Here is a 25,086-nt window from a genome sequence, read left to right as displayed (position 1 = left end):
TGTCGAACAAGAGCATTCAAATCAGACCCAGTTTTCCAAACTTTACTTATAATTGATGTGTCTTTTCTTAGCACTTTGTTGATTTGTCTCTTTGTGTCTTTCTGTGCGAGAGCTTGAGTGTGTGGGTGGGTCTGTCTTTGTGTCTCTTTGTGCATCATATGTCTCCGTCCATATTTTCGCTGGATGTGCGTGCAGCGCGCCGGGATGCCATTTTTTGATGTTTTGTGTCTTGGCATCACATTCAGCATGCTTTAGGACATTATTGAGGACTGTCACTGCCACAGTGTCTACTGATTTGTTGCTTCTTGGTGCTTTGAGAGCCATAAGAAGTCCTGTTTTATCAGGTTCTTCTCTTAGCTTATCTCCATGCCCAGGTATGCCACTGTTTCATAGCTGAAGGATAGCGAGGGAGGAGGTGGTGCTCTTGCCTTGATAAGGTGGATGACTGGCAGGCTGCCTTGCTGCTATAGTGCTCTGTTTTGCTGAGCAACGCTGCACAAATACTCCATCCGCTGCCAGGGAAAACAGAGCATGTTAGTTCCAGCTCCCTGTCCGTCTTCCTGCTTGCCGAGCTTCCTTCATATCGCTCCTTTGTTTACCCCCATGCCTGTAGTGGAAATGGTATCATCCAGACTAGAACCAACGCATGAAGTCCATCCTGTTTCTTGTTTTTTTTCTTTTGAGTTTATCCTTTTTTTCCTCAGGAGAGTGGGGGGAAATGAAAATGTCAGAACGGTAAGAGATGGAAGCAGTGCAGTGTAACTGTATACCCCCAGAGAGAGGCCTGTGCTGCTGCTGCTGCTGCTGCTGCTGCTGCTGCTGCTGCCGCCGCTGGTACTCAAGCTATGTGGCGGCCCTGTTAGCAGCCTGTCTGATACAGCACTTTCTCAAGGAGAAGGTGGCCAAGGACAAACAGCAGCTCTGTAGGATGGTCCGCTTAGGACACAGACAGAACAAGGGGGAGATTTCACCTACGAAGGAGGGAAGTGGGAAAGCTAGTGTTCCACCATGGACTTCAGAGGCAGAACAGATTTTTTTCCTGTCATCGAAATTAGATTAAAACTTTTCCTTTGAGTTTTTCCCCCTACTTACCTTTAAGCTCCTACCTTCATGCACTGTAATTAATTCAATGAGAGGTGTTCATGCAGGATGAAGAGCTAAAGCCTGTAGATCCCCTTTCCTTGCTCTCACAGAAGCAATAAAAAGGTTTGTGTATTGTGTAATTTAAGGAGAAGGCAAAACGTAAATTAGAGTTTGAATCTGGCTTGAGTTCTTGGATATAATTTCCTCAGTCTAAAATAGAAAACCCCAGATGACGGAGTGGGGAAAATGAATGTAGCTTGAATGCTAGCAGGAAACCCTGGGAAATAAAGGACACTCATAGCCACAAACAGACTGTGCCATGTATAATTTCACTGAGAGCATGTGCAACAACTCCATATTCTGCCTCTGTCTGTCTTTCTCTTTATTTCCCCTGCATCAAGCGTATGCACGTTTTCAGGAATGCAGTTTCATTATGCAGAAACAATAACCAGGAGTCAGAAGGGTAGAACAGACCGATGTAGGGCTGCAAGCAATGGTTATTTTTACTATTGATTAATGTCTTAATTATTTTTTCAATGAATTGAGAACTCACAAAATTGTGAAAGTGCTTATCAAGCTTGGGTCCAAAACCCAAAGATCTTCAATTTATAATGACATAAGACAGAGAAAAGCAGCAAATTCTCGGATTTGAGAAGCTGGAACCAGCAAATGTTTGGCTTTTTTGCTCGATAAATGACATAGCAGATGAATCAAGTATCAAAATGATCAGTTCATTTGCTGTTGATTGACTAATCGATTAATCAACTAATTGTCTCTGCACTGGATAGTTCCTCAATAGCGTCTCATTGATACCCACACCGTGCAAATCAGTGCGTGTGCGGTGTGTGTACTGCAGGCAGTATATTTAGCATTCTGCAGCAGACCTCCCTCCACCCAGATCAGACAGTGGCTGAGCTATGACCCTGATATTATCCTTGTAGTATCGCTCCTATTAATTCTCTAACTAATGACCGGTAGAGGTTTCCATTATCTGTCACAAGAAGTTATTATATGACTATTTGCACTGAAACATCCATGGAATCCAATGATTCCTATAGCAACAACGATTGTGCATCAACCCGTTAATTCTGAGTGCTGTCAGCTCACCAGTTGAAGGACTACTCATCGTCATTTGACATCATGTGTAATTTTACATAATGGCGCCCTGAAATGGCACTTTTCTTCATTACAAAACTTCAGATCATGAATGCTGCAGCTGTGCACCTCTATCAGCCATTTTGATCTGAGATAAAAACCAATCAAGCACTCCAGAGAATTCCATTAGTTTGATGAGATATGAATATAGCTCCGAGCGCAAATCTGAAATAGTCTGCTGTTTTCAGACAAACCCATTAAAAGTCATTTGATCTTCTGCAGCTAATTATAGAGCTTTCTGAGCAGCTAGACGCCTTCACCGGACTCCACCCCCTCCATTCCCCACCTACCCTCCAACTGCTCCCTTCAGTGTTCATCACATCTCGTCCGTATGTTTCAGGAGCCTATTTAGCGTCACTGCGCTATTATTGAGTTGCTGGGAGCTGACAGGCGGACATCGCAGCCCAGTCATGCGAGGGCACAGGGATTTGTCTGGCTCATAGTCACTGTCATTGTGCTGGTTTGGATTTGGGTTCTCTCCCAGAGAAGTAGTAGGATACCGAAGAGGGGTCCGTACACTGTAGGGAAAGACACAGGAGGTGGGGGAGCAAGGTCAAACGTTTGACAAAAAGCGAGTATAGTAGACAGGCCTAGAGACGGATGCTCCTGCTGTGAAGTCTGTGTCTTCACCATAGAGACATGACTGATTAGCTGTTGGCCTCAGCATGTCTCACCAGAGTTATATTCTTCACTAGTCTGATTGAAATCCCTCCGCCCTCCCCCTGCAGAGAGGCTGAGGGAGGGCAGAGCAGGGCTTAATGACAGATAAGCAGATCTACATTACATCCATCATTTTCCCCTGGTAAAGATGGCCTAATGCAGACATGTGGGTTGTGTCTCTGCTCCACTGCTCAGCGTCTGCAGGGTAGAAAAAGGAGCACAGAGCTCTGCAATCAGAGCACAGATTCATTTAAATCAGCTTGGGTGGTCATGGGAGAGTAGCACTGCATGCAGGGACCGGAGCCAAATTCAGCTGCAGTCTGTAACTTACTTCCAAGTGGTAATCCTAAAAGGTGTAACGCCACATTTTTTATAACAAGAATATCCAGCAACAAGAAAGCAGACATTGATATAAGAAAGGCAATTATTTGGTTACAATAATGTGGCAGACATTAGTACATACAATGTACTGTACCAGACCATCAGATTCTTGACAAGGTTAGGCTGCTCCCTCCGGACATTTACCCACTGAAGCTGTCCTATTGTTCTTCAATCATATTGTTTTTTCCAGTTCAGTCTTCCCACACTCAACTATTTCCATCATTTGTTCTCTCCACATTTTCAGAGGCTCTTTCCAACATCTTAGAATCAACCGAGCACAAGTTATTAAGCCAGTTGTTAATACTCTAAATGCAAATGTAGTTAAGTACGGCTCTACAGTTTTGTCCCCAAGGAGACACAACCTTGGTGTTGAACATTCCTCCTTAATGGCTTCTCTAATGTATTCCCCTTTGTTGGAAAGAATCCTCTCCCATGTTTCTTCATCAAATGTACAACCCAGCTCTTTTTCCCATATATATCATCAAGGTTTTTACATCCATGATGGAAGTGAACTCAACCCCTTATTCTACTTTGTAAATATTTCCAAAGATGGCCATGTCCCTCCAGATTAAATTTCTCCCTCATTCTGTTATAGGAAAGGAAATTGCCCTCTTTAAAGAAATTATTGTTCTGATATTCTGACTTTTTCTCAACCACTGGTCCCAATAGATTGTCTGTTTACCTATTTTTATTTTGGGGTTGTACCATATATTTTTTTTAGGGCCTCAATGGGTTTAAAAGGAGAAGTAATTTCCTGTTCAATCAGGATCCAATTAAATTCAGAATAAAAATTGTAATACAATCTTGTACGATGGTGTTGAAAAATGATTTTGACATGGCAGTTATTGTACCTGTAAACAAGATTCAGAGTTCATGGGTTTTCAGTGCCTCACGTTTGAGAAATGTTGAACATTTGGTATTTTTGTCCAAGAAAATGACGATTATCAAATTGTTTATTTTTTTATTTTTTGACTAATGCTGCACGCTGCTTGATGTTTGCACTTGCTGTGGTTCTGTAGTATCGAATCCAAAGATTAAAATTAGTTGTGGCATCAAAGTCAAACCCCTGGTATCATGCCAATACTAGTAAGGTCAACATCTTTCTCCTCTCTGTCAGCGTTCCCACGCAGCACATCTGTCGCCTACTGTCATTTCATGTTGTCGGATCTTTTGGAAACATTGCTTCGTGTCCTAGATCTCGTTCTTTCTCCTGCAGTTCTCTGGCTGGTGTTCTGCTCCAGCATGGCCTCACCATAACTCATGGCTGCCTTGTAGCGACTGAACGTGATATTTCCATGTTGTCCTTGAAACTGCTTTTCCCCGCCTGCTCTCAATGTCAGCTCCCACTGAGCAGCATTCCCCCCACAGTCCCTCTGATTTAGACACAGTGTTCCTCCTCCCCTCTTCTCTCACTGCCGACTGTACTGCACCTCACATTTTAGGACAAATTGGCGATTTTATGTCTTACTTTGTTCACTGGAACATTCTGTCCTTGTGCTTTCCTCACCTCCCTCTCCTCCCACTCTACTATCTCTCTATTACACCTCTCACCTCATGGCCGCTTTTCCCTCCTCGCTTCCCTAATTTCTCTTTTGCTTGCTCAACAATTACGTGCTCATTAACTGAGGGGAGTCCAGGCAGCTGAGAGAGACGTCAGCAGCAGGGCTGGAGGCCTTGCTGAGGTGCCCTGTTACTTTATTGTCCTTTATTGACAAGTCTGCCTGCCTGTCTGCCAGCCTGCCTGGTCCTGAGGAGCAGCCGCGTGGTGCTGCATGCTGATGAGCGTAGAGTCATCCAGCAGGAAAATGAAAAAGCGGGAGTGGGAGTGACGGAAGGAAGGAAGGATGCAGCACTGTATTTTCACTCAACTTGGAGGGTATGAGAGGAAGAGAAGCAAGAGAAAGTGAAGTGAGCACAGGTCATTTCTTCCAAATCCCCTCTCCTCAGCGTGAAAGATTAGGCGGCTGTGCTCTCCGGCAGACGAGAGAGAGGCACGCTCCTGCGTCTAATCCTCCTCTTTTAAACTGCTGAGAGTGCAGTACAAAGTGGGGAAAGAGTCAGCGTCCACATAAAGCGGCCCGCCGAAAACACAGGCCCATAGTTCAAAACAAACTGAGCCCCATCTAACAATCGCCTAAGCCCTAAATCTCCTGTGTAGCCACTGCCAGAGCCGAGCCCACCGCCGGCTTTTTCCCGCCCAGCTATCGCTTCTCAACAGGATCTCGCTCCATCACATCACCTGAAATGCCCTACAGAAAGCCAACAGCACTGTGTCAGAAATACCCGTGCAACCCTCATTAACTTCTCAGCCTTGGTGATGTCAGGCTTAGATACACACATGACAGCGATACACACCATGTACACCCACACACACACACACACACACACACAGCCCGTTCCGTCATCTACCCAATGAGTTGGGTAGATAGACCTTCCAACCAGCACAGAGAGGCTTTTAATAAATGGACAGGCAATGGCCAATTTAATCATGCTAATGTGTATGTTACAGTGGGCGGCTTATTGGCTATTTGATCTCCATGCCGGCTCACTGGAGAGAGCTGGGAGCAGAAGCTGCAGGGGGAAGAATGGAAAAAAACAGGCAGGAAGCAATGACGTGAATACAAGACAAGAGAAAACGAGTCACTTTAGTCTCCTGAACAAGGTAATGAAGACAGCAGCTCTGATTCCAATTAAAGAGAGAGGCATTAGAGACAGAGGAAACAGGGGAGATCATTAGGCAAAATCTTTCCTATTAAAACAGAGGAACCTCCTCAAGCATAAATGGGAAACGGGGTGTCAAGTTTAGGTTAAATGCATTGTTTGACTTAGTGTTGAGGCTAGTTGTTCTGTCTATTTTTGTCATAAACATCTGGCACAGTGATGTCAAGAATGTAATCCGCTCTAGGCCACGTGGACGGTAAGCCCGGATAGAGAGGGCTGAGAGGGTCGCCAGCTCACATGGCTCTGAGAGAGAGAGAGAGAAGCAGGTGGAGAGGTAAATGTATAGAGATAGTTGAGGCAAAAGGAGAGGGGTGCACAAAGAGTTGTCCAGAGTGCTCAAAGTGAATAGAGATGAAAGGAGGGAGATGGAGGACTGCTCATGCAGAGAGCTTTTAGTGGGCAGAAGGGAAGAAAGGGTGATTGTACTGACAGGAGTTCTGCAGAAGAGGCAGGCATGCTTAAACCTATCGTCAGCACACCATGTAGCTGTGCGGCGGCTGCAAAAAAATCACCTGAAAATGGACCTCAATCATCTCAGTTCTCGAGTCATTAACGCAAAATGAAAAGCAATTATCTTCTTCCTGCAAGAAATAGTTTTTACACTCCAGCGCCTTATTTATGCAACCATGCACCTGCGTAGCTTAGCAACTAAACAACAAGCTCTGGGTAAAACCCTTGGTGTAATTATCTCTTTATCGCCGCAGCACACAGTTATCAGTTATTTCTCTGTTGACTGATTTAATGCGTATACCAACTTTCTCTGCAAACAGCAGCACACATCTTAGACCTTAACATTTTTGGCTTGTTTTGTTGTATTTGCATATGAGACATTTGATGGTATTGGCTCAAATTCAGTTACCCCTGTAAAACACCTTCAGTCAGAATTGCAGCAATTAAGTAGCAATCAACAATTTACAGAGGATATATTTATCTTTTTTAAAGCTGTAAACTCGAAGCAGATACATTTTTCATGATGGATAATTATTGAGATAGTTTGTCCATGTTTTATTGGCTAATAGTCACTCTTTCTGCCCTGCTTCTCCCCTTCAGCCCATCTTTGTTTTGCTCCTGCATTCTTTGCCTCTTTCCCGACATCTCTTGACAGTGATTGGACTAACAAGGAAGCTGTAGTCCAGCCCTTGCTATCACTTGACGTGTCTCTTCCCAAATTCGTCAGCATATACTGCAAATAGTACACCCTGAGCAGAATCGAAACAAATTTGCTCCATTTCTTCCTCCTCTCCTTCATCCCTGTGCTGTCTGCCTCCTGCTCCTCAGCCGGCTCGAAACCAATCTGCTCTGTATCTGCCTAGTCTAACCAGGTAGGCAGGGAAAACCAAATGCAATGTTATGATGGCTGTGGATGACCCTCAAGGCACTGTCTGATGGGGCTGGAGAGGTGGATGGGGTGGAGTAATATTCCAGGGAGATGCGTGCAGGCGGAAATCTGTGTCAAGAGGGGCCGTGGGGGAAATGGCTCTTCGCTCCCTTCCTGCTCCTGCTCTGCCCTGCTCTCCTCGCTTCACTGGCAGCACCTACCCTCAGAATAAAAGAATAATGAAACACAAGATGCAGCAGACATCCTGATGCCGGCCGTCAGGCACTCACAAGCAGGCATCTGAACAGCAGCTCTGTGTGTCTGTCTGACACGCCACAGATAACAGCTGAGACAAAGATGGCGAGACCACACAGTATTGACAACACTGGGTGTCTGAGAAAATGTGTCAGAGGGAAAAAACTGTGTGAAGTGAGGGAGGGGAAAGGGTTTAAAACGGGGAGAAGTGAGGACCTTTGCCCTGTGATGTCAGAGTGGTTTAGCTATCCGTACCAACAGAGGTTTTTTTCCCATGACTGGCTGCCCTTTGGTCACTTGGACCTGCATTATAAAGATCTGAGCTGCACTTTGCATGAGTCAGTGGGTTTGCTTCTCTGTAAAAACACAGTAAAATCTCATTCATCAAAATCCCTAGTTTTCTGTGACGTTCCCTACAAAGACTTTCACTGATTAATCTAACTGTGCACGCAAACAAGGAAAACAAGAGCCTTGAAGTTCATTTCTTTCTTTCTATTAGACCTCAGTGACCAAGGAAACCCGGCTGATGTGTGGTTTGTGAACGAGTCAACACACTTGAACTTTTCTCAGTCGTCAGCTAAGCTCCCTAGCTCCCTCCCCAGTAGTGGTACCTCTGCCTTGGTTGTGCATTCCAACAAATGCATTTGATCATGTTCACAGGTGGGAAACGGGTGAGGGCTCTTGTCCCTGCCTCCTTGACTCTTAGGCGTTCAGACTGCCTTTAGCCCTGCATGAAAAAACGCAGCCCCTTTTTTCATTTGAATGAGGCCGGTGCCAACAACAGGGCTCGTGAACACCATATTTTTCTGTTTACCTTGAGATCGTTACAACAAAAGATAACATAATTACAGCCGTTGTAACTTTGTGAGTTGTAAAATCCTGTCTCAGGGTGTTATTATATACCGCTGGGTGGTGTTTTGTCATCTGATAAACCTTCAAACTTGTGAATCTATTATTTAAACTAGACTTTTTGGATCATATTTCATGTGTCCATGGTACCTGAAGCAACAAGCCCCTTGCTTTGTTTTAACGGGCTGTTTTTGGTCTGAGCACCTGCTGACACTCATCACTGGCAGTTGAAAGAAGAAGCTGTAGACACTGAGTCACAGCGGCAGCACACACAACCTGACCTACAGTTCAGTTTTATTTCATGACTACATCAGTAAATACCCCCAAAACATTGGTCGTGGAAACGTTGATGTGTTGCACTTTTTTTAACTCATCAAAATGACGTAAAATTAAAGACAATACCACAACTTAAAAAACAAAAAACAAAACATGATTTGTATTCATACATTGCTCACATTTCTCTGTCAAAAACTAGTTGCATGAAATAAGTACATATATTTTGTCATGCTCTTGTACTACCCACAATAAAATAATAATACTCGCAGTGTGAACCCGCTGTGCCAGCACTCCATTGCACATCAGAATCACTTTAAAATCCCTAATTTGACACTGAAAAGAAATGAATGCCACACAAGCAGGTTATTACCTTTTTAAATAAGTCTTCTGGCAGAATTTTCATGAAAGAGAATAGAATATACTACCTTTTAGATCTATTTTGCCTTAAAATCCCCTCTGAGCTCTCATTTACAAAACCTCTTTAGATGAAATATGGTTCTAATTAGGATGATACCACTTAACCACGTAGCGTTGTCCTCATGTTTTTTGAGTTTACTTCTCTTTCTCTGAACAAGCTCTTTCAGCGAGGGCAGGCCTGGAAGACAAGACCCCACTGGCCCACCAACTGGAGCCGCTTATAAATAGCCCAGACACACCTTCTCCCCAGTGAAAAGGCAGTGTGCCACTGGAAGGAAAAAAAAAAGTACTTTGCTCTAATTAACACTGTTTTTCTCTTCTCTTGGCCTAGTATCTCTTCACTTCACTGAATTTACATTTACATGGCAGTCTCTCAGTTGACACCCTTGTCCACAGCCACTTAAAATGAACACATTACGAGATCACAACGATTACAAGCAGCCTACAGTAAGGAGAGCAGGGGTGAGAGCGACAGTGCCCCAACAGTATTCTTGATCTTTTAACAGAGAAAAAAGAAATGTATGAGCTAAGGAGAGATGTCAACGGCTTCTTCTTTATGAGAGCAATTTATAGCAAGCAGGGGAGAAAGGTTAGAGAGACAGGATATGATTGAGCAGTGAGTGTGTGACATGAGGTTCGTCTTGAAGAGATGAATTTTCAGGCTTTGACTGAAAATGTGGAGTGACTGTGAAGGCCCACTAACAAGGCCCCTGCTGCTTGACAGTGCTACACTTGGAAATCTCTGGAAGCTCTGTGTAAATTGAGATATATTCCCAAGTAAACTCTCGACTATAGCTTGTAAATACATACAAGTTGTTCTGTAATGCTTGCTCTGGACAAGTGGAACTGAGAGCAGATCCTAAGAGCAAACATGAATCAAACAAACACTTTTGTCTTTGTTAACTTGCTTCAGATGCCTGAAACAGACTTGAGCTCGTCACCTTGTGCCACCATCTCGCTGCTACACTTGAAAGGTTTATACCCTCATACCTCACCTTCCAATAAGAACTGTAACAATATATCAAGGCGCGATATTCACAATATGTAAATGTGTATTGCGGAGCTGAAAGAATGGACCGCAATACCAAGTAAATCTTAACAACTGGCTCAGACACAGGTCACGGACAAATCTGTATGAAGCAGCTTTTTTTTGAAAGTTGGACCAAACGCTCTAAAGCAGGCTGCATTTTGTCTCACTTTGACAGCTGAAGTGATTTTTCAGTCTGTTTCTTCTGGCCACAAAAAGCCAGAATGATCTGACTGACTGTACAGACGTTAGCAGGAACTCCAGTTCCATTTATTTCCATCCTGTCCATCTCAGTTCTGCTCCTGTCATGGAATCAAACTACTATAACTGCTAGCTACATTTTCTTTCAAGTTAAAACATTTTCAACACTAGTGATTGTCTGTTCTTCTGTGTTCATGTTGTTTAACTGACTTTGTTTCCGTCCATGTCGTTTCTAAATATCATTATATATCATATCAGTTGAATAATCCAACCACCACATTTGTAGCCAACTAAGGTGTTGGAATTGGGTAGGTCCAACCAAGATCAGACATTTGAGGACATTTTCATCTAGATGTGTTTTTTATTCTTAAATGTAGTTTTATGAACATTAGAATCTTTTCGTCATCATTCTTTAAACTTTAGAAAATATATTGTGATTGCGCATGGCACTGCACCTTTCATTACACCCCTGCTTCCCACACTCGTTTAAACCTGCTCACATAGAATTGCTGAAGCAGTCAGCACACTGTGAACTTGGGTGCACACTGACTTTCACCCAGACCAGAATTTTCTGTGTGGCACCAACGTGCTGCAACACGTCCTAAAAACACATCCTAATGATTCCTCTCAGAACTCAAGCTGTGACTTACTGACTGGTAAATATTTGAAGAGGAACCACTGGCAGTTGGCGCAGTGTCTGCTCGTCATGGGGAGCGACATTGCTGAACACCCTGACGCACACTGCCATGGCAATGGGCACAGTTTTTTGTTCAGGAGGGGACTGAGCACAGACATAGCTTTGTGTACTGTATGTCTGCTATGTGTGTGTGTGTGTGTGTGTGTGTGTGTCAGGGGAGATATGTGCGAACCTATGGAGCTGAGGGTCATTTTGGTGTTTCCATACAAGGGCGCAGTGTTGCTGAATGCACCAAACAGGGGAGAGCAGCTGTTATTGTGAGTGTCGTCCTCTGTGCCATTCACACAATCTTCGTCACTACGCCTCCCATCTCTTCCCCCTCTCTGCCACACTGTCTCATATGCCAGTCTCTCACAACTGTGTCCTCATTCCCTCTTTCTCCATTATTTTCTTTCTCTTTCTCGAATCCCCCCTCCTCTTTTCTTATTTTTTCTCCTTCCTGTCCTCCCGCTCTGTCGCTGTGAGCTTCTGATTATCTATCTCCCTGCTTTCTTCTCCCTCCTCCCCTCACTCTCCCCTGCTCCACTTCTTCAATCTGTTTCTCTTTTTTGCCCTCATATGTTCCCTCTCTCTCTATTTCCCTTTTGCCTCTTTCTTTTGCAGCCTCAATGTTCCTCTGTGTGAATAGCTGGGATGCTTTTGTAGAGGGGTTTCCATAGTGATGGGCCATTTGAACAAGTCGTCATTCACGTCTGTTCGCTGTAAGCTGGTGAGAGGCCATGTTATCTCCCCCTGACACACAGGCAGACCTGTGCCACTCAATCACCACAACTGCTACCCTGCAACCAGCGAGCTGCGACGCATCTTCTAGCTGGTGCTTAATTACGAACACGTCTCGTCTCTGTTCATCTCCCTTCACTGAGCATGGCGACGTTAAAGCGACACTCAGTGAGATCAAGTTGCAGCTCAATCATATCTTGCCTTGGAAACTGTTAGTCAGGTTTATTTCATGGTGGAAATTGTAGAATATTAACACCAGTGAATAATTACCACAAAACAGGATGCAATTGACTTTGCAGTTAATACACAACCCTGCCCCATTTCCATTTACCCAGTCCAAGTACAAATAGTTAAAACCTTAGCTCATGTCGCCAAAAGTCTGCTAACAAGGACTGTTCATTACTTTCATGCTTCTTCTTGCTCTCAAAAACAAACAAAAATGCCAAAAAATGCAAAGGCGGACACAAACACCAACACCCTCTTTGAGATAGGAATCAAGGGGATTTATGGGAGATGGGATTTAACTTTTGGATCGTTTTATTTTCCTCCATTTTACCATTTGAATAATATTTCTGTATGTTGTATATATTTAAACATTGGCGTGGTAACCCCAATGTATTCTCTTATTCTATCATTTATAATGATAATAACATTAGTAGTTTTTGTTATTAGTAGTAGTAGTAGTTGTGGCTACAACACAAACAACAAGTATCATATTCAACTCATCAGGTTCTTTTCATGTGTTTAAGGGAGACCTGCTCAGGAATGCAGACAACAAGATCTAGTCAAATAAACTTGTACTTGAGAGCAGTACAGTTACAAACTTTTAGACAATTAGTTACTGAACAGGCAGCAGGCTAATCTTAAAGCAGATCACTTGTATCAGGAGTCTAACAGCCCCCGGAGAACCTTCATCACTTTGAACTCTCCCAGCTCGATCAACTCCTTTTCCCTTCGGAATCTTTTTTTTTCGTTTGAGACATGAAAGGAAATATAGGACATGGTTGCGTCAGTGGTGCTTCCAGTGTTTCGCACTTTGAAACAGCTCCACACAGTCTCATTAACAAAGGCATGTTCAATCAAGCACAGGTTGCGCGGAAAGGATTACAATTCCTTTCCGCTTACTATCTGAACCGGGGCTGGCACGATGTGTCGTGGCCACGACATTGTCTTCCTCGGTGGGCGTTGGGTGTGTGGTGACAAGTTTTCCGCTCCCCTGTGACAGTTCGGGGCAGAAGGAACAGCAGACTTTCCTGTCCGGTCCCGTCCGGTTATGAATGATGGGAGGTTAATGAGCCACGCAGAGGTGACCACTAGTGAACAGAAACATAATGTTCGGCTTTATTGAGCTTTCTCCTCGTCACCTCAAACTCTAACAAACACAGGACACACACACACACACGCACACACAAGCTTACAAATTAATCTCGTGCTTTCCTTTACCACATTTAGTAAATGGTTTTTGCAGAATTTACGTGTTGAAACTGTATGAAAATGTTTGATATGGGAACAAAGTACAAGATTATTTACGGATTTTTACTGAAACACATATGCACATTCTCCTCTTTAAGAGACTGATTTTCAAAGTGGAAAGTGAGTGAGGTCTCTCTTAAAAGCAGAAGAAGAATCCCACACGGAGTTTATGCGGAACTGTAAATTTCACAGCTTTAGGTTGTTGTCTTTGGAGGGAAAGTGGCACTGAGTAAACGCTGCTGTTCCCCAAACTGTGGGAGTGTTTTTGCGGGCTTGGAGCAGTGACTCATAGGGCAATTCCAGAGTAGTCTTGAGACACTTCAAATGGTGAAGACAAAAGGCCATTTCACTCAGACAGAGGAGCTCATTTGCATTGCAGTGAGGGGTTGCCCTTTTGATTTAGAGTCTAAGAACATGACACCTTTTTCCTTTTTGTTATGCTGTTTTTACTGTGTGCCCTTCTGAGGGTGGGAGGTGGTGGAGGTGTTTGGTCAGTAGGAAAATGTCACTGTCCCTCTGTTACTGAGCCCCCCCCCCCCCCCATCTGTTATCTGTTGCTGGTGAGCTCTTTGTGTATTGATGGTGTCTTCCCATGGGCTTTACCACACACATCCTCATTTGGCATGTGTGTGGGTTTGCATTTGTGTATGGATATTTAATTGACCTCCATTACTGAGCATTGAAGCACCTATGATGGCTTGTAATGCACAGTGATCAAAATGTAACAAGTAAGCTGATTTATATAGATCATAGATTCAGCATGAACTCTTAGTGACCAGGCAAATACACTTTTTGATGTACTTTATTTGATATAATATCAATACAATATATGTGAGTAGATATTGTCACATTTTGGTTACTTGGTAATATAACTCATATCACTTTTATCTGCTGGTCTTGTTGTTAAGTCCCTAGTTAGCTGTTTTAGAGCTGAAATGATTAGTTGATCGACCTGCAAAAAGAATCAATAACTATTTTTTTTAATCAACTGCTCTTTCAGTCATTTTCCCAGCAAAACCAGTGAAAAAGTGCCAAACATTGTCTAAATTCAGCTTCTCAAATGAGAAGATTGACTGCTTTTCTTGATATCTGAGTTTCGGATTGTTGGTGGGACAAAACAAGACATTTGAAGATATTGCCTTGGACTCGATTGATAATGAAAACGAAAGCTAGTAAGCGCTCTACCCTAGAAAAATAATAACCACTACCTGTTTAATCGTCATATCTGCTTTGATGATGTAGTCTCAAACGTTTCTTGTGTATATCTAAATGTACCAGCTTTTGTCCCTATAACATGTCCCATTACATCATTGTATTGTGACTCTCAGCCAGCTCTAATGCTGTCAGCTCGTGTACACATCGTAGCCAGGCTGTCTTACTCACATCAAGATCATAATCTGAATAAGCAAAACTTGATCAGAGCTTTATGCTCATCGGTACTTCCAATCACTCTTGGCATGTACAGATCTTTGTCTGTGCCACAATCATCACAAAGTGAACATAATGCAGTGCTGTGTTTGGAAAATAGCAGCATGGATACCAGTGGTGGGAAACCACTTACCTACTTTTTTCTTTACAACAACAGCATAGCACCTTTCATGTCACAACTGACACTGCAGTCAATGCTTGAGTTAAGTTGAACCCTAAATTCTTAAGCGTGAGAAACAGTGAACACCAAAGTCCATCCATTTCCTTCACTTTAGATCTAACATTAGCCGTAGGCTGCCCCACATCCTTCTGTACTGATGTCCACTCACAGTAATGATGGTATTAAAGGGTATAAAAATGTCTCCCTTTCGCCATCCTACATTTTTGAACACCATGAAGTATTCAGTATTCGTGTCTTTAGACAACCAGAGATCTTAGCACCTGGCAAAGTATTCATTGAACAATGACTCAAACCTCTGCATACATATTGTGGTCATTTTGTTTTATGGGGCATTAAATAGTATATGTTGTGCATTTTGAAACTATCCCACAGGGAAATTCAGTTGTTACAGAAGCAACAAACACAAGACGCAATAAACAAGCGCATGCTACACTAAAAGCTGTTATATAAAAGCTATAATAGAAGCTAATAAAGAAATAAAAATGCTGTAATTGCTCCCCTCTACATATTCGAACAACATAGTAATTGCAGTGAACATTGCCCTCTCATACACATCAACACTTTTTTATTGCAAGCAATAAGAAATAGAAATCAATATTCATTTTATGTCTCTATGTAGTGTACATATACATCGTATTCCTGTGCATGTGTGTGTGGCCTTCTCACCGCTGCCTATCTTGTTTAAGTATTAAGTCACCACAGGGAAGGATTAGGTGGATTAACGGCGCCAGGCATTTCTCCACAGAGTCACATGGACACTAAGCATTCTGGGAACCCACGTGTCCTGACCGGTGCCTCATTCTGGAGCTGCTTTTATAAGGGCTAGACTGCAAGGATGGCTTCACCATACCTCTGCCAAAATTAGACCAGTTGCCGCCGCTCAGTGAGGCCTACAAGGTTTATAGACAGTGGAGCTGTTTTTGTATGCAACACAGGCAATTTACCAGAACATATGTCTGTCAGAAATGCAGCCAGATGCGACCACCTAACCTGTTCATTAAACTGTCTGTTCACAGAGGAATTTTGTGTGTTTTGGCTATTTCAAAGTGCGGTCTGTGTTTGTATTGGAGGATCATCACAAAGGCTCAAACCCTGGTGTTTTGAACATTATGGCCCTCGTTTACTTATTTCCCCTTCTCCACTATCCTCTTGGTGTGTGTCCTGAGCTCACACACTGCTGATCATGCTGCCCTGAGTGTTTGACCTGAGACCACACACACACAAACACACAGGTTGGATTAGCTTCTTTGGATCTTGCCCAGATGCTGTGTGGTAGGTCATGTAATAACTGACCCGTACCGATCCCAGGAGGGTTTTTCTAAAACCTCATTAAGGAATACTACCTGGGCTTTGTTTGTAAGTTTGTAGTCTTACTTGCACTTTCCTTTTTCTATTATTCCTGCTGGTGTCTGTATACATTGTTGAAAATATCAGGCTCCATTTCCTCGTTCGTTTTCTGCTTTTCATTATTGTCTTCTGCAGACTGGAAAGTTGCTTGAGCTAAATAATCTGTCACCATAAATGTAAAGCCTTAATTTCGTTTTGTCAAAGTTTCTTTGATTCATCGTTATTTCATTGCACCTACATTCAGCATTTTCATATGAATGCGTTCATTTACACTCTGCTCGCTGTCAATCACCCACAGCAAGAGATGAAAGTCGCTGAGAAATAATCTTGCAAAAAATGAAACCTTACTGTCACACGTATATATTTCTAATTATTTTTAAGATCGGCGTGACACTGGGAAAGTTGTATTACAGCAATAAAAAAGAAGTTATAAAATATATACAGTATATGCATCACAAAACAACGGTGTAATGTAAACTAGACGCAGACAGTAAATGAGCTGTAACTCAAAATAACATCACTCTCCTGCTTTAAGTGTTACCGGGTAATGTTTTCCTCGAGAAATGAAGTCAGATTTACCTCTAATGTGGTGTGTGTGTGTGTGTGTGTGTGTGTGTGTGTGTGTGTGTGTGTGTGTGTGTGTGTGTGTGTGTGTTTGGCTTGCTCATTAGAGATCCAGACTCATAAGGTATATTTGTCGCTTACCAGGAAAAAAGGAGTGTTTATTTGTGTGTGCATGTGATGTTCTGTGTGTTATTTCACGACTAGCACTGTCGTGTCTTAGCTTGTTTTATGTGAAACTTGGCTCGGAAGACAGAGCAGGCTAATAAAACATGTTTGTGTGCTGGAGGCAGACTGGGAAAGCAGCGACAGACTAGTGTGCGTTTGCAGTAAAGAGTGAAACGAGCGAAATGATCCTCAGCCCACACAGCTTTTGACAAGCGTCTGTGGTGGCAGGCCTGTCTCTCCTGCGTTCACACCACCTCACGCCGTTCTTTATTGCATTACAGTCTGCGTTCATTTGAGAATAATATGTCGAGCCGGGACATAAGCCAATCAGGAAACATTCCCTGCTGCCGTTGTCTATTTACGCTATTTGACTGAGCTTTCATCAGTCTCACAGCCTCTCCCTTTCCCCAATCCCCACTCCCTTTCCCCCTCTTTTGTCTCTCCCTCTGACTTCCTAAGCCTCCACACAGCAGCAGGTGTTCACACTTACACATGATATAACATCTCACGTTGAGTCAGTAATGAGAGATGGATGCTCGATGACTTACGTTTGAAAGGTGTGGCGGCGTATTTTTCCAGTAGCTGTGTGTTTGTGTGTGTCTGTGCTGCATATGGGACCAAGACCAGAGCTCATGCGGACTGAATCGAGAGAAACCAGAACAATCAACGGTAAACGTATCTGCTAGATATTTTAGTACAATACAGTTCAACATGGTAGTGATGAATACATGATAGAAGGGTCTCATAAGAGCAGGATTGTGTTTTAGGATAATTAGGATAATGTCTTGTTATTACCCCATGTCTCTCAAAACTATCATTGTCTGTCAAATAAATCTCAAAAGACATTTTGTGATCCACGCTCCACACTTTTCTCTTCCCGTAACCTGTCAACACGTTGTTGATGACTCAGCTTTCTGATCCTGGGGCGATCCAGCCAACCCTTCCCATCTTATAAAACCTTCAGGTCTACCAAGCTGAATTAGCACCAGCAGTTACAAGAGTCTTGTGTGTGTATCTGGGTGTTGGTTTGCACCTGGACCAGCAGCTTTCTGCACTAGAAATAGATCAACACACTAAACTGGAAGACAAGTGATCTTCAAGGACTACCATCAATGTCAATTTTGCAGTCTTTGTTTCACCGCTTTTGAACTTTAAAATGAAGTCACTGTTGGCATGAAGTCCTCCCCCAAACCTCTGTTTCCAACACGACAAACCACGGAAGCAAATTACTGTCAAAGTTATTTCATGTGACCTTTAAGGGAGAGTTCAGTTACATCAAATCACAGTGAAAAGAAAAACAGACCAACAGTCTGGTCCTCAGCTAACTGTGGCCTGTAGCTTGTGTTCATCCACTGCTGCCTTCTGAGTCTCAGAGTAACTTCTATTTCTTCTTATTTTTCTTCTTCTGATTCATTTCACCGACCCTCACCGGCCGACGGAACAAATCGGTTATGGATGATGTAAAGATAGTGACGATGGCAGACCAGTTGTGTGCTCAACTGGTCTTGAAATAAATTTGTCCAGGACTGAGTCACGACCAAGTGAAAATTCTGTCAGTTTGGAGATGAGACCAAAACTTTTAACATGTTGTTGATTGTGTCTCCTACAGTAGTGTGTGTCTGTGTTTAAGGTTGTCACAGCCAGCAGAACTGATCACTGTCCAGTGTTATTTCCAGAGGCCAGTCATTCGCTGGTGATGAGATGGGGAACACAGACGAGGCAAATTTCTTCTTCCGCCCTGCTGTTCCCCCTCAAGCCCTCCACGTCTGTGTATCACTTCTCGTGCTCTCTGCTGCCCCCCAGGTGATTGTCTTTGTGCAGGTCTTGCCCCTAGCTGCTCTTTTCTTAAGTACTAAACAGGCATGTGACTGCAGATTTAAGGCAGTGGTATAAACCACCTCCCCTGCCTTTGTTGCACTTGAAGAATTTAAGACACTTTGTGGAGTCAAAGGGTTGTTGAAAAGACCCCAACACTAGTTTTTCCACAGCCGCAGAGTCTAGTTGTGGTCAGGCTGTCACTGCCTCCCTTGTCTTCCTCCCTAATGTGCTTCTCTGCGTCCCTCATTTCCTCCCCACCTCTCTGCTTCGCATACACCCCAAGCCAATCTCACAAAGGATTGAGAGGGAGGAGAGCAAACAAGCCTGTGGTGGTGCAGAGAAGGAGGAGTGGAGCAGGACAAAGACGTGGAGATGGAGGAAGGAGGGGAAATGAGGTTGAATCTGAGGCTGTTGTGCCTCTAGGACCAAATCAAGACAGTCCAGTGTGTGTTTGCTTGCCTACGTGGATGAATGCCTGTGTGGCTGGATGCATGTTTTTTATGCGTTTTATGATTGTGTGTTATGTGTGGTTTTGTGGGCACAAATGCATGTGTGTGTTGCTGGAGCTGTATTCAGTTTATGTGTGTGTATGCATGCAGACTCAGCTCTGGCTGGCTCTGCTCATCACACGCTACAGCCAACTGCTGATTACACAGCACTTGTTTTGTCCTCGCTCTACTCTGTTCTGCGCCTATTATCAGCCCGGGAGACTGCGCAGAATTAGTCGGAGAGCTTTGTCTAACACACTGTTTCTCAAGTCTCCCTCTTCAGCTGGTTTTTCCTTGGCTCTGCGCTGCAGAGGACACCTATGTCGGCGCCTCCTCAAGGCCGAGGACCCAGCACACGGTCAGACATTTGAGTCCAACAGTCCTCGCTCATTCCCTTGATCTCTCTCTGGGGCTGAAGCCTGTTTACTCAGCCTGATGACATTATGACAATCAAGAGGGGATCAGTTCCGTTCCACTTCCTGTCTAGAGGCTCCCTTGTGTGTGTTTTGGGATAGTTTGGCATGCAGAGCTACATCGGCTCGCTGATTCATTAGAGTGTCCCGTCCTGTGACACCCCTAGCATCAGGCGAGTGTTAGCAGGCCGTGACTTATTGTCTCAATGAGGAGCTGATGAGATGACTGATGCTAGCACCACACCATGTCATTTGAAAAGCAATCGCGTGAAAGCTGATTACGCAGTTTTGGACAGTTGGTGTCCATTTTCTATAGTGAGTGGTGTTAAGTTATTTTAAGTGATGGACAGGCAGACTGGGTGTTCCTGCTTCCTGCTTGCTGAAGGAGGAACTGCAGGCTTCAGTAGATGATGACAGGAAGGACAACGTGGGGGAGAGATAGCAGATTTCCTCTCAATGTTCAGAGGGTTGGGAGGTAAACAAAAATGGGAAATACTGGTAGGAAATCATAGATGTGTTTTTTTTTTTAAATCCTGTGGTATCTCAGAACAGATATTTTCATTACATAATTTATGTTGTTGTTCATATGTGTCTGTACAGCAGAGCATACAGTGGATCAGTGTTTACCTTGAAGAATAAATGTTCCATCCTTTGTGGAAAGATTTTAGTCCCAGGAGGCCTGGATGAGCAAAGCCCTGCCCTCAACTAGGAATGTCCTGGTTTGCGAGGCATGACGGACTGCAGTTTGTTTTCTTCTCTCCTGCTCTCTGTGTGCAGCCTCTCAGTCACTCAATGGGCATCAGAGCAAAAAACCTTGTGCACAAATCCAGTCAAACCAATACCCGTTTAACCATCAACCTAGCCAAACATTCCCGGTGCAGTTAATTTGTCTCCTGTCTGAGCCCCTCTGCTCACTCAGCGCTGCAGCGTTGAGTTGCAAAAGCAGCCAAGCGTTGACAGGCAGTTCTGATGTTGCTCCATCACATCTAGTACAGTTATCCATTGCAGTACATGAGCTGAACCTGCTTTATGTGTTCAGACTTCTCCTCCTGTGACAGGCTCATAACAAAGTTTATGAGAAAAGCAAGTGGTGCAGACAGTGTCTCAAGTCTGTCAGCCACAATACTCCCCAGCTTTTATAGGCTCTATAATGATTGATTGTATTAACCCCCATTTCTCTCTCTCTTTCTCTGTCTTTCTGCAGGCACTAGCAGCCAATGCAGGCACAGGGTTTGCCGTGGCCGAGCCACAGGTGGCAATGTTCTGCGGAAAGCTCAACATGCATGTCAACATTCAGACCGGCCGCTGGGAACCCGACCCCTCTGGAACCAAGAGCTGCGTAGGAACCAAGGAGGGTGTGCTGCAGTACTGCCAGGAGGTGAGTCACTGTGACACAGACACATCTCTTATCTCCTATCTATAAGGTGTTGAAATTCCAGCACCACAGTCTGTTAGAAAAGGGCAGAAACAAAGTGGGTTGTCATCATAGATACAGCCAAGGGAACTACTTCAGGGAGATCTGAGGGTGGAGGTGCTCACCCATGTACAGAGGACTAGCCTTAATAGATTCATTGAGACTGACCGACCTGCTGGAAGGATAATGGTAACAGGTACAAGGTAATCAAGTTAATGCAAAAATATGATTTTTGAATTCAGATTTAAAGGCCTAAATAGAGTCAGACTGTCTCATGTCAACAGGGAGGTTATTTCAGAGGAAGGGGGAACAGTCTTTTTAACTCTGGGGACAGACAGGAGGCCTGTATTCTGAGAGCGGAGAGCACCGGATGGGATATAAGGTTTAAGGAGATCAGACAGGTATGACGGGGCAAGCCCATTAACAATTTTGTGAGTCATCCGAAGCAATCCTAAAGACTGATCTGACATGAATAGGGAGCCAATGAAGGGAAGTTAAAATTGGTGTAATATGGTAAAATGTTCTAGTTTAATTTAAGATTCTAGCTACGGCATTCTGAACCATTTGAAGACTTTTTGTATTAGTACGCGGCAGGCCTGACAACAAGGTATTAGAATAATCAAGTCTATATTAAACAAAGTGTTTCTGCATGAGCGAAGGACAGAAGAGACCTAATTTTAGCTATGTTGCATAGGTGAAAAAAGGCCGCCTTGGTGTTTTCTTATGTGCTGATCAAAAGAGAGAGTACGATCAAACGTAATGCTGAGATTCTTGGCTGTCAAACTTTGAGAGATCACACAGTTTTAAAAGGGTTACTTTTACTTGATCTAACTCTATGTCGAATACGGCCAATGACCAGTATCTCTGCTTTATCAGAATTTAGGAGCAGGAAATTACGTGACATAGTGTGACATTTTGGGAAATACACTATTTGCTTTCTTGTCGAGAGTTAGATGAGAAGATCGAAACCACTTTCATGTCTGTGCAATAAATATGAAGCTACAAATGAAATCAATGGTTGTTTTTCTGTCATGACCCCTTTCAGAAGCCAAAAGAAATGAATGGTGCTGCACCCCAGCAAAGGTGGATTTAATGTTTATCAAATCATTAACAATACCGGGGAAACACAAGATTCAGGTTAGCAAGATAACCTTGCTAGTATCAGAGCTCTTTTGTTTGTTTATATCACCACATGAATCGTATTCTTCCCCCTGGTCAGCAGGAATAATAGAAAATGAAAAAGTAAATATTTGGAAATGTATTATTGAATAGGTCTATGAGGTGAGATATATTGAGTTATATTGAGTGGAATCGGCCAGTGAGGTGGAAAATTTCATTTCACTGTGATTTGTCATTAGAGAGGCTACTGAGCTGTTCCTGAAAGACATTATTTACAGTATAGTGGGAGGCATTTCCATTAGCAGACCCTCTAACAGTCTTTTCTCTAGCTGTCAATTAAGGACATGTTTTCCACGACATGGATATTAGGCTTGTGCCGATTGGGGATCGTTTTTTCCTACGCCGATATTGAGGCGATTTTAACTAACTTACTATCAGAACAAAGATGTTATAGAAGTAATCTCTAAGATCCGCGCCCTACTGTGTATTTAGAGATGGTTCTGGAGGAGCGGCATGTCCGTGACAAATTTTAAATCCTTAATTACAAACCAGCTTTCTGTCTCTTTTCTACGGATCTCCGTTCTCCATTTGCCTGCTCACTACAACTTTGCTCCAGAAGAGTAGTTAACGATATGGATATGATTTGGATTGTAATATAAAACATGAGATAATAATGTTTAACAGATCATGATGCTGTGATATTGTCGCACAGACACACGCTGATAAATTAGTTGTCTGCATGTCCTTCACTGACACAGGTCTTTTACATAGCTTGCAGATAGGCTGTGTAATGTCCTTGGGCTCACCTTTGGCATCTGGGTAAAACCCATAATATCCACAAATACAAGATGTTACATTTTTCTTTTACACTAAGACTGCTGGCATTTCACTAGCGTGATATGACGTAACCCCCCCCCACGCACACACACACAAACACACACACACACACACCCCTAATCCCGCCGCCCCCCTCGAGAAACCACGATTGGATGATATGAAAATAGAAAGGATTGCCCAACCCCACTAGATGTCCTCGCTCTTATTTACTTGTTCCTCCTACTGTATATCTCCAAACCCAAGAGGCTGCTGGTATTACTGTCATGGTTTATTATGCAGCTGTCCAAGAAAAAAAGCGAGGCTGTACATTTTCAAGCAGCCTTCCCCACAAGCTTCAGTTGCAGTTATTGATGACATTTTGATGGCATTTGGGGGAAGTGTGAATTGCATGTTCTTTCATGGCTGAGCAGATGGCATCTAGAGAGTATAAAGCGTGGATTAAAGGATCCTATTGAAGCTCCACTTATCGTACCTTCTCTCCTTTGCACACACACACACACACACACACACATAAAATACCTCTCTCGTTATTTAATATGCACTCTCTGCTTCTTCCTCCAACAGATGTATCCCGAGCTTCAAATCACAAACGTGGTGGAAGCCAACCAGCCAATTCGTATTGAGAACTGGTGCAAGGAGGAGAAGAAGGTGTGCAAAGGACACGCCCATATTGTGGTGCCTTACAAATGCTTAGGTAAGCTTTTACACTAATAAGTAGTTCAAGGGCGGGGGGGAGCCACTTAGAGGACTGTGAATGGCCCTTCATATCAGGTGTTCTCTATTGTCCCCCCGCTTCTATATTGGCCCTTCATTTAACATAGAGAAAGAAGCGTTTATGATACATCTTAGCCATAGGCAGAGGTGACATGGAGCAATATCGGAGCCTGATTCAGTTGACTAATCCTGGCCTTGAGCTACAGATTGAGCAGGTCCAGGCTGGATGGGAGCTAATGTCTCTCAGAACGGATGGCTGAGGGGGGAAAGCTATTATTGCTGGGGAGGCTTGTTGAGCAATAAAGCACAATCTTATTTCCCCCCTCAGACAGTGGCCATAAACTCACATAGACACATAGGGTCGGCAAGAGGGAGGTCTGCGAGGAGGCCTGCTTTATTACTCCCCATTTCTCCATTCGCCTGTGCCGTCACACACACCTCTCTCCCTCCTCTGTCTCCTGCGGCATCACTGTAATCAGCAGTGGCAACATGGCTATATTCTGGTTTATTAAATGTCAGATAGAGTCTCAGACTTTGCAGGCCACATGTCTCTGTGCTCCCTAACTAACAAAAACATAGCACACTCCTGCTGCCTCTGAGGATTGCAATAACAGAGAATTAGAGTTCTGAAACAAGGCTCCTCTCTGTACTTGTAAAGCTATGTCAGGAAGGAAAAAAACATCTTCCTCTATGCTGCAAACACTTCCCGGCACCCTTCCTCTGTCCGAAAACCTCTTGCTGATTGAGTTGTGGTGCTTTCCTGTATGAAAAAGCTATTAGCAGTTGCACTGGACTGTGAAATGGGCTACCATTCAAGAGCATTTTTGGCAAACACAGAGAGGAGACTTTTGGGAAATTCATGGGACAGCAAACACCACAACTGCATGGAGTGGCCACTCGGTGGCTGAGAGAGGAATACAGATGAGAGAGGTTCACATGCAGAATCGGTCTCTGAAATTCCCCCAGTTTGCTCTCATCTCACATCCTGAAGCTGTTTCCCTCCGACACCTGATGCCTCTGTCCTCTTGTCTTCACTGTGGCCGGCTGTTGCATCCATCAACAACCCGAGACCTCTCATTAGGATTCAGCAACAGTGTCATGACTGCCATTTAATTAAAACAATCCCGTTACCTCCACTGGAATAATTAAATAGCTTCATTGCTTGTTCTTGCACATTTTTTGTCATCATTGTTAAAGGTCTGCGCACTCATGCCCCGTCAAATTACGAAGGCCTTCTCTGCTGCTCTGCTGGGTTGCAAATGAGGAGTCTGAACCGAGAGAACAGAGGAGACAGATGGAGAAGGAGAGATGAACATAAGGTGTTGGCGTGAAGGAGGCTATTGAGAGGGTTTCTGCTTAATTATG

The 25,086-nt window shown here is 43.6% G+C and overlaps 1 protein-coding gene across 2 annotated transcripts in view; it reads left to right on the top strand.

Moving 5' to 3' along the window:
- Positions 1–25,086, top strand: part of aplp2 (amyloid beta (A4) precursor-like protein 2) — a 54,765-nt gene that overhangs the window by 5,670 nt on the left and 24,009 nt on the right. Inside the window, exons 2-3 of one of the 2 annotated variants that reach the window (XM_070906514.1) lie at positions 20,842–21,015; positions 23,572–23,701. In XM_070906514.1, the coding sequence (XP_070762615.1) occupies positions 20,842–21,015; positions 23,572–23,701 (304 nt within the window). Of the gene's footprint in view, positions 1–20,827; positions 21,016–23,571; positions 23,702–25,086 lie in introns of those variants that run through there. The other variant, XM_070906515.1, reaches the window with a different exon arrangement.

This window comes from Enoplosus armatus, chromosome 5 (assembly GCF_043641665.1).
Source record: "Enoplosus armatus isolate fEnoArm2 chromosome 5, fEnoArm2.hap1, whole genome shotgun sequence".
Taxonomy (NCBI): domain Eukaryota; kingdom Metazoa; phylum Chordata; class Actinopteri; order Centrarchiformes; family Enoplosidae; genus Enoplosus; species Enoplosus armatus.
This window is presented reverse-complemented; position numbering and strand designations above follow the sequence as displayed.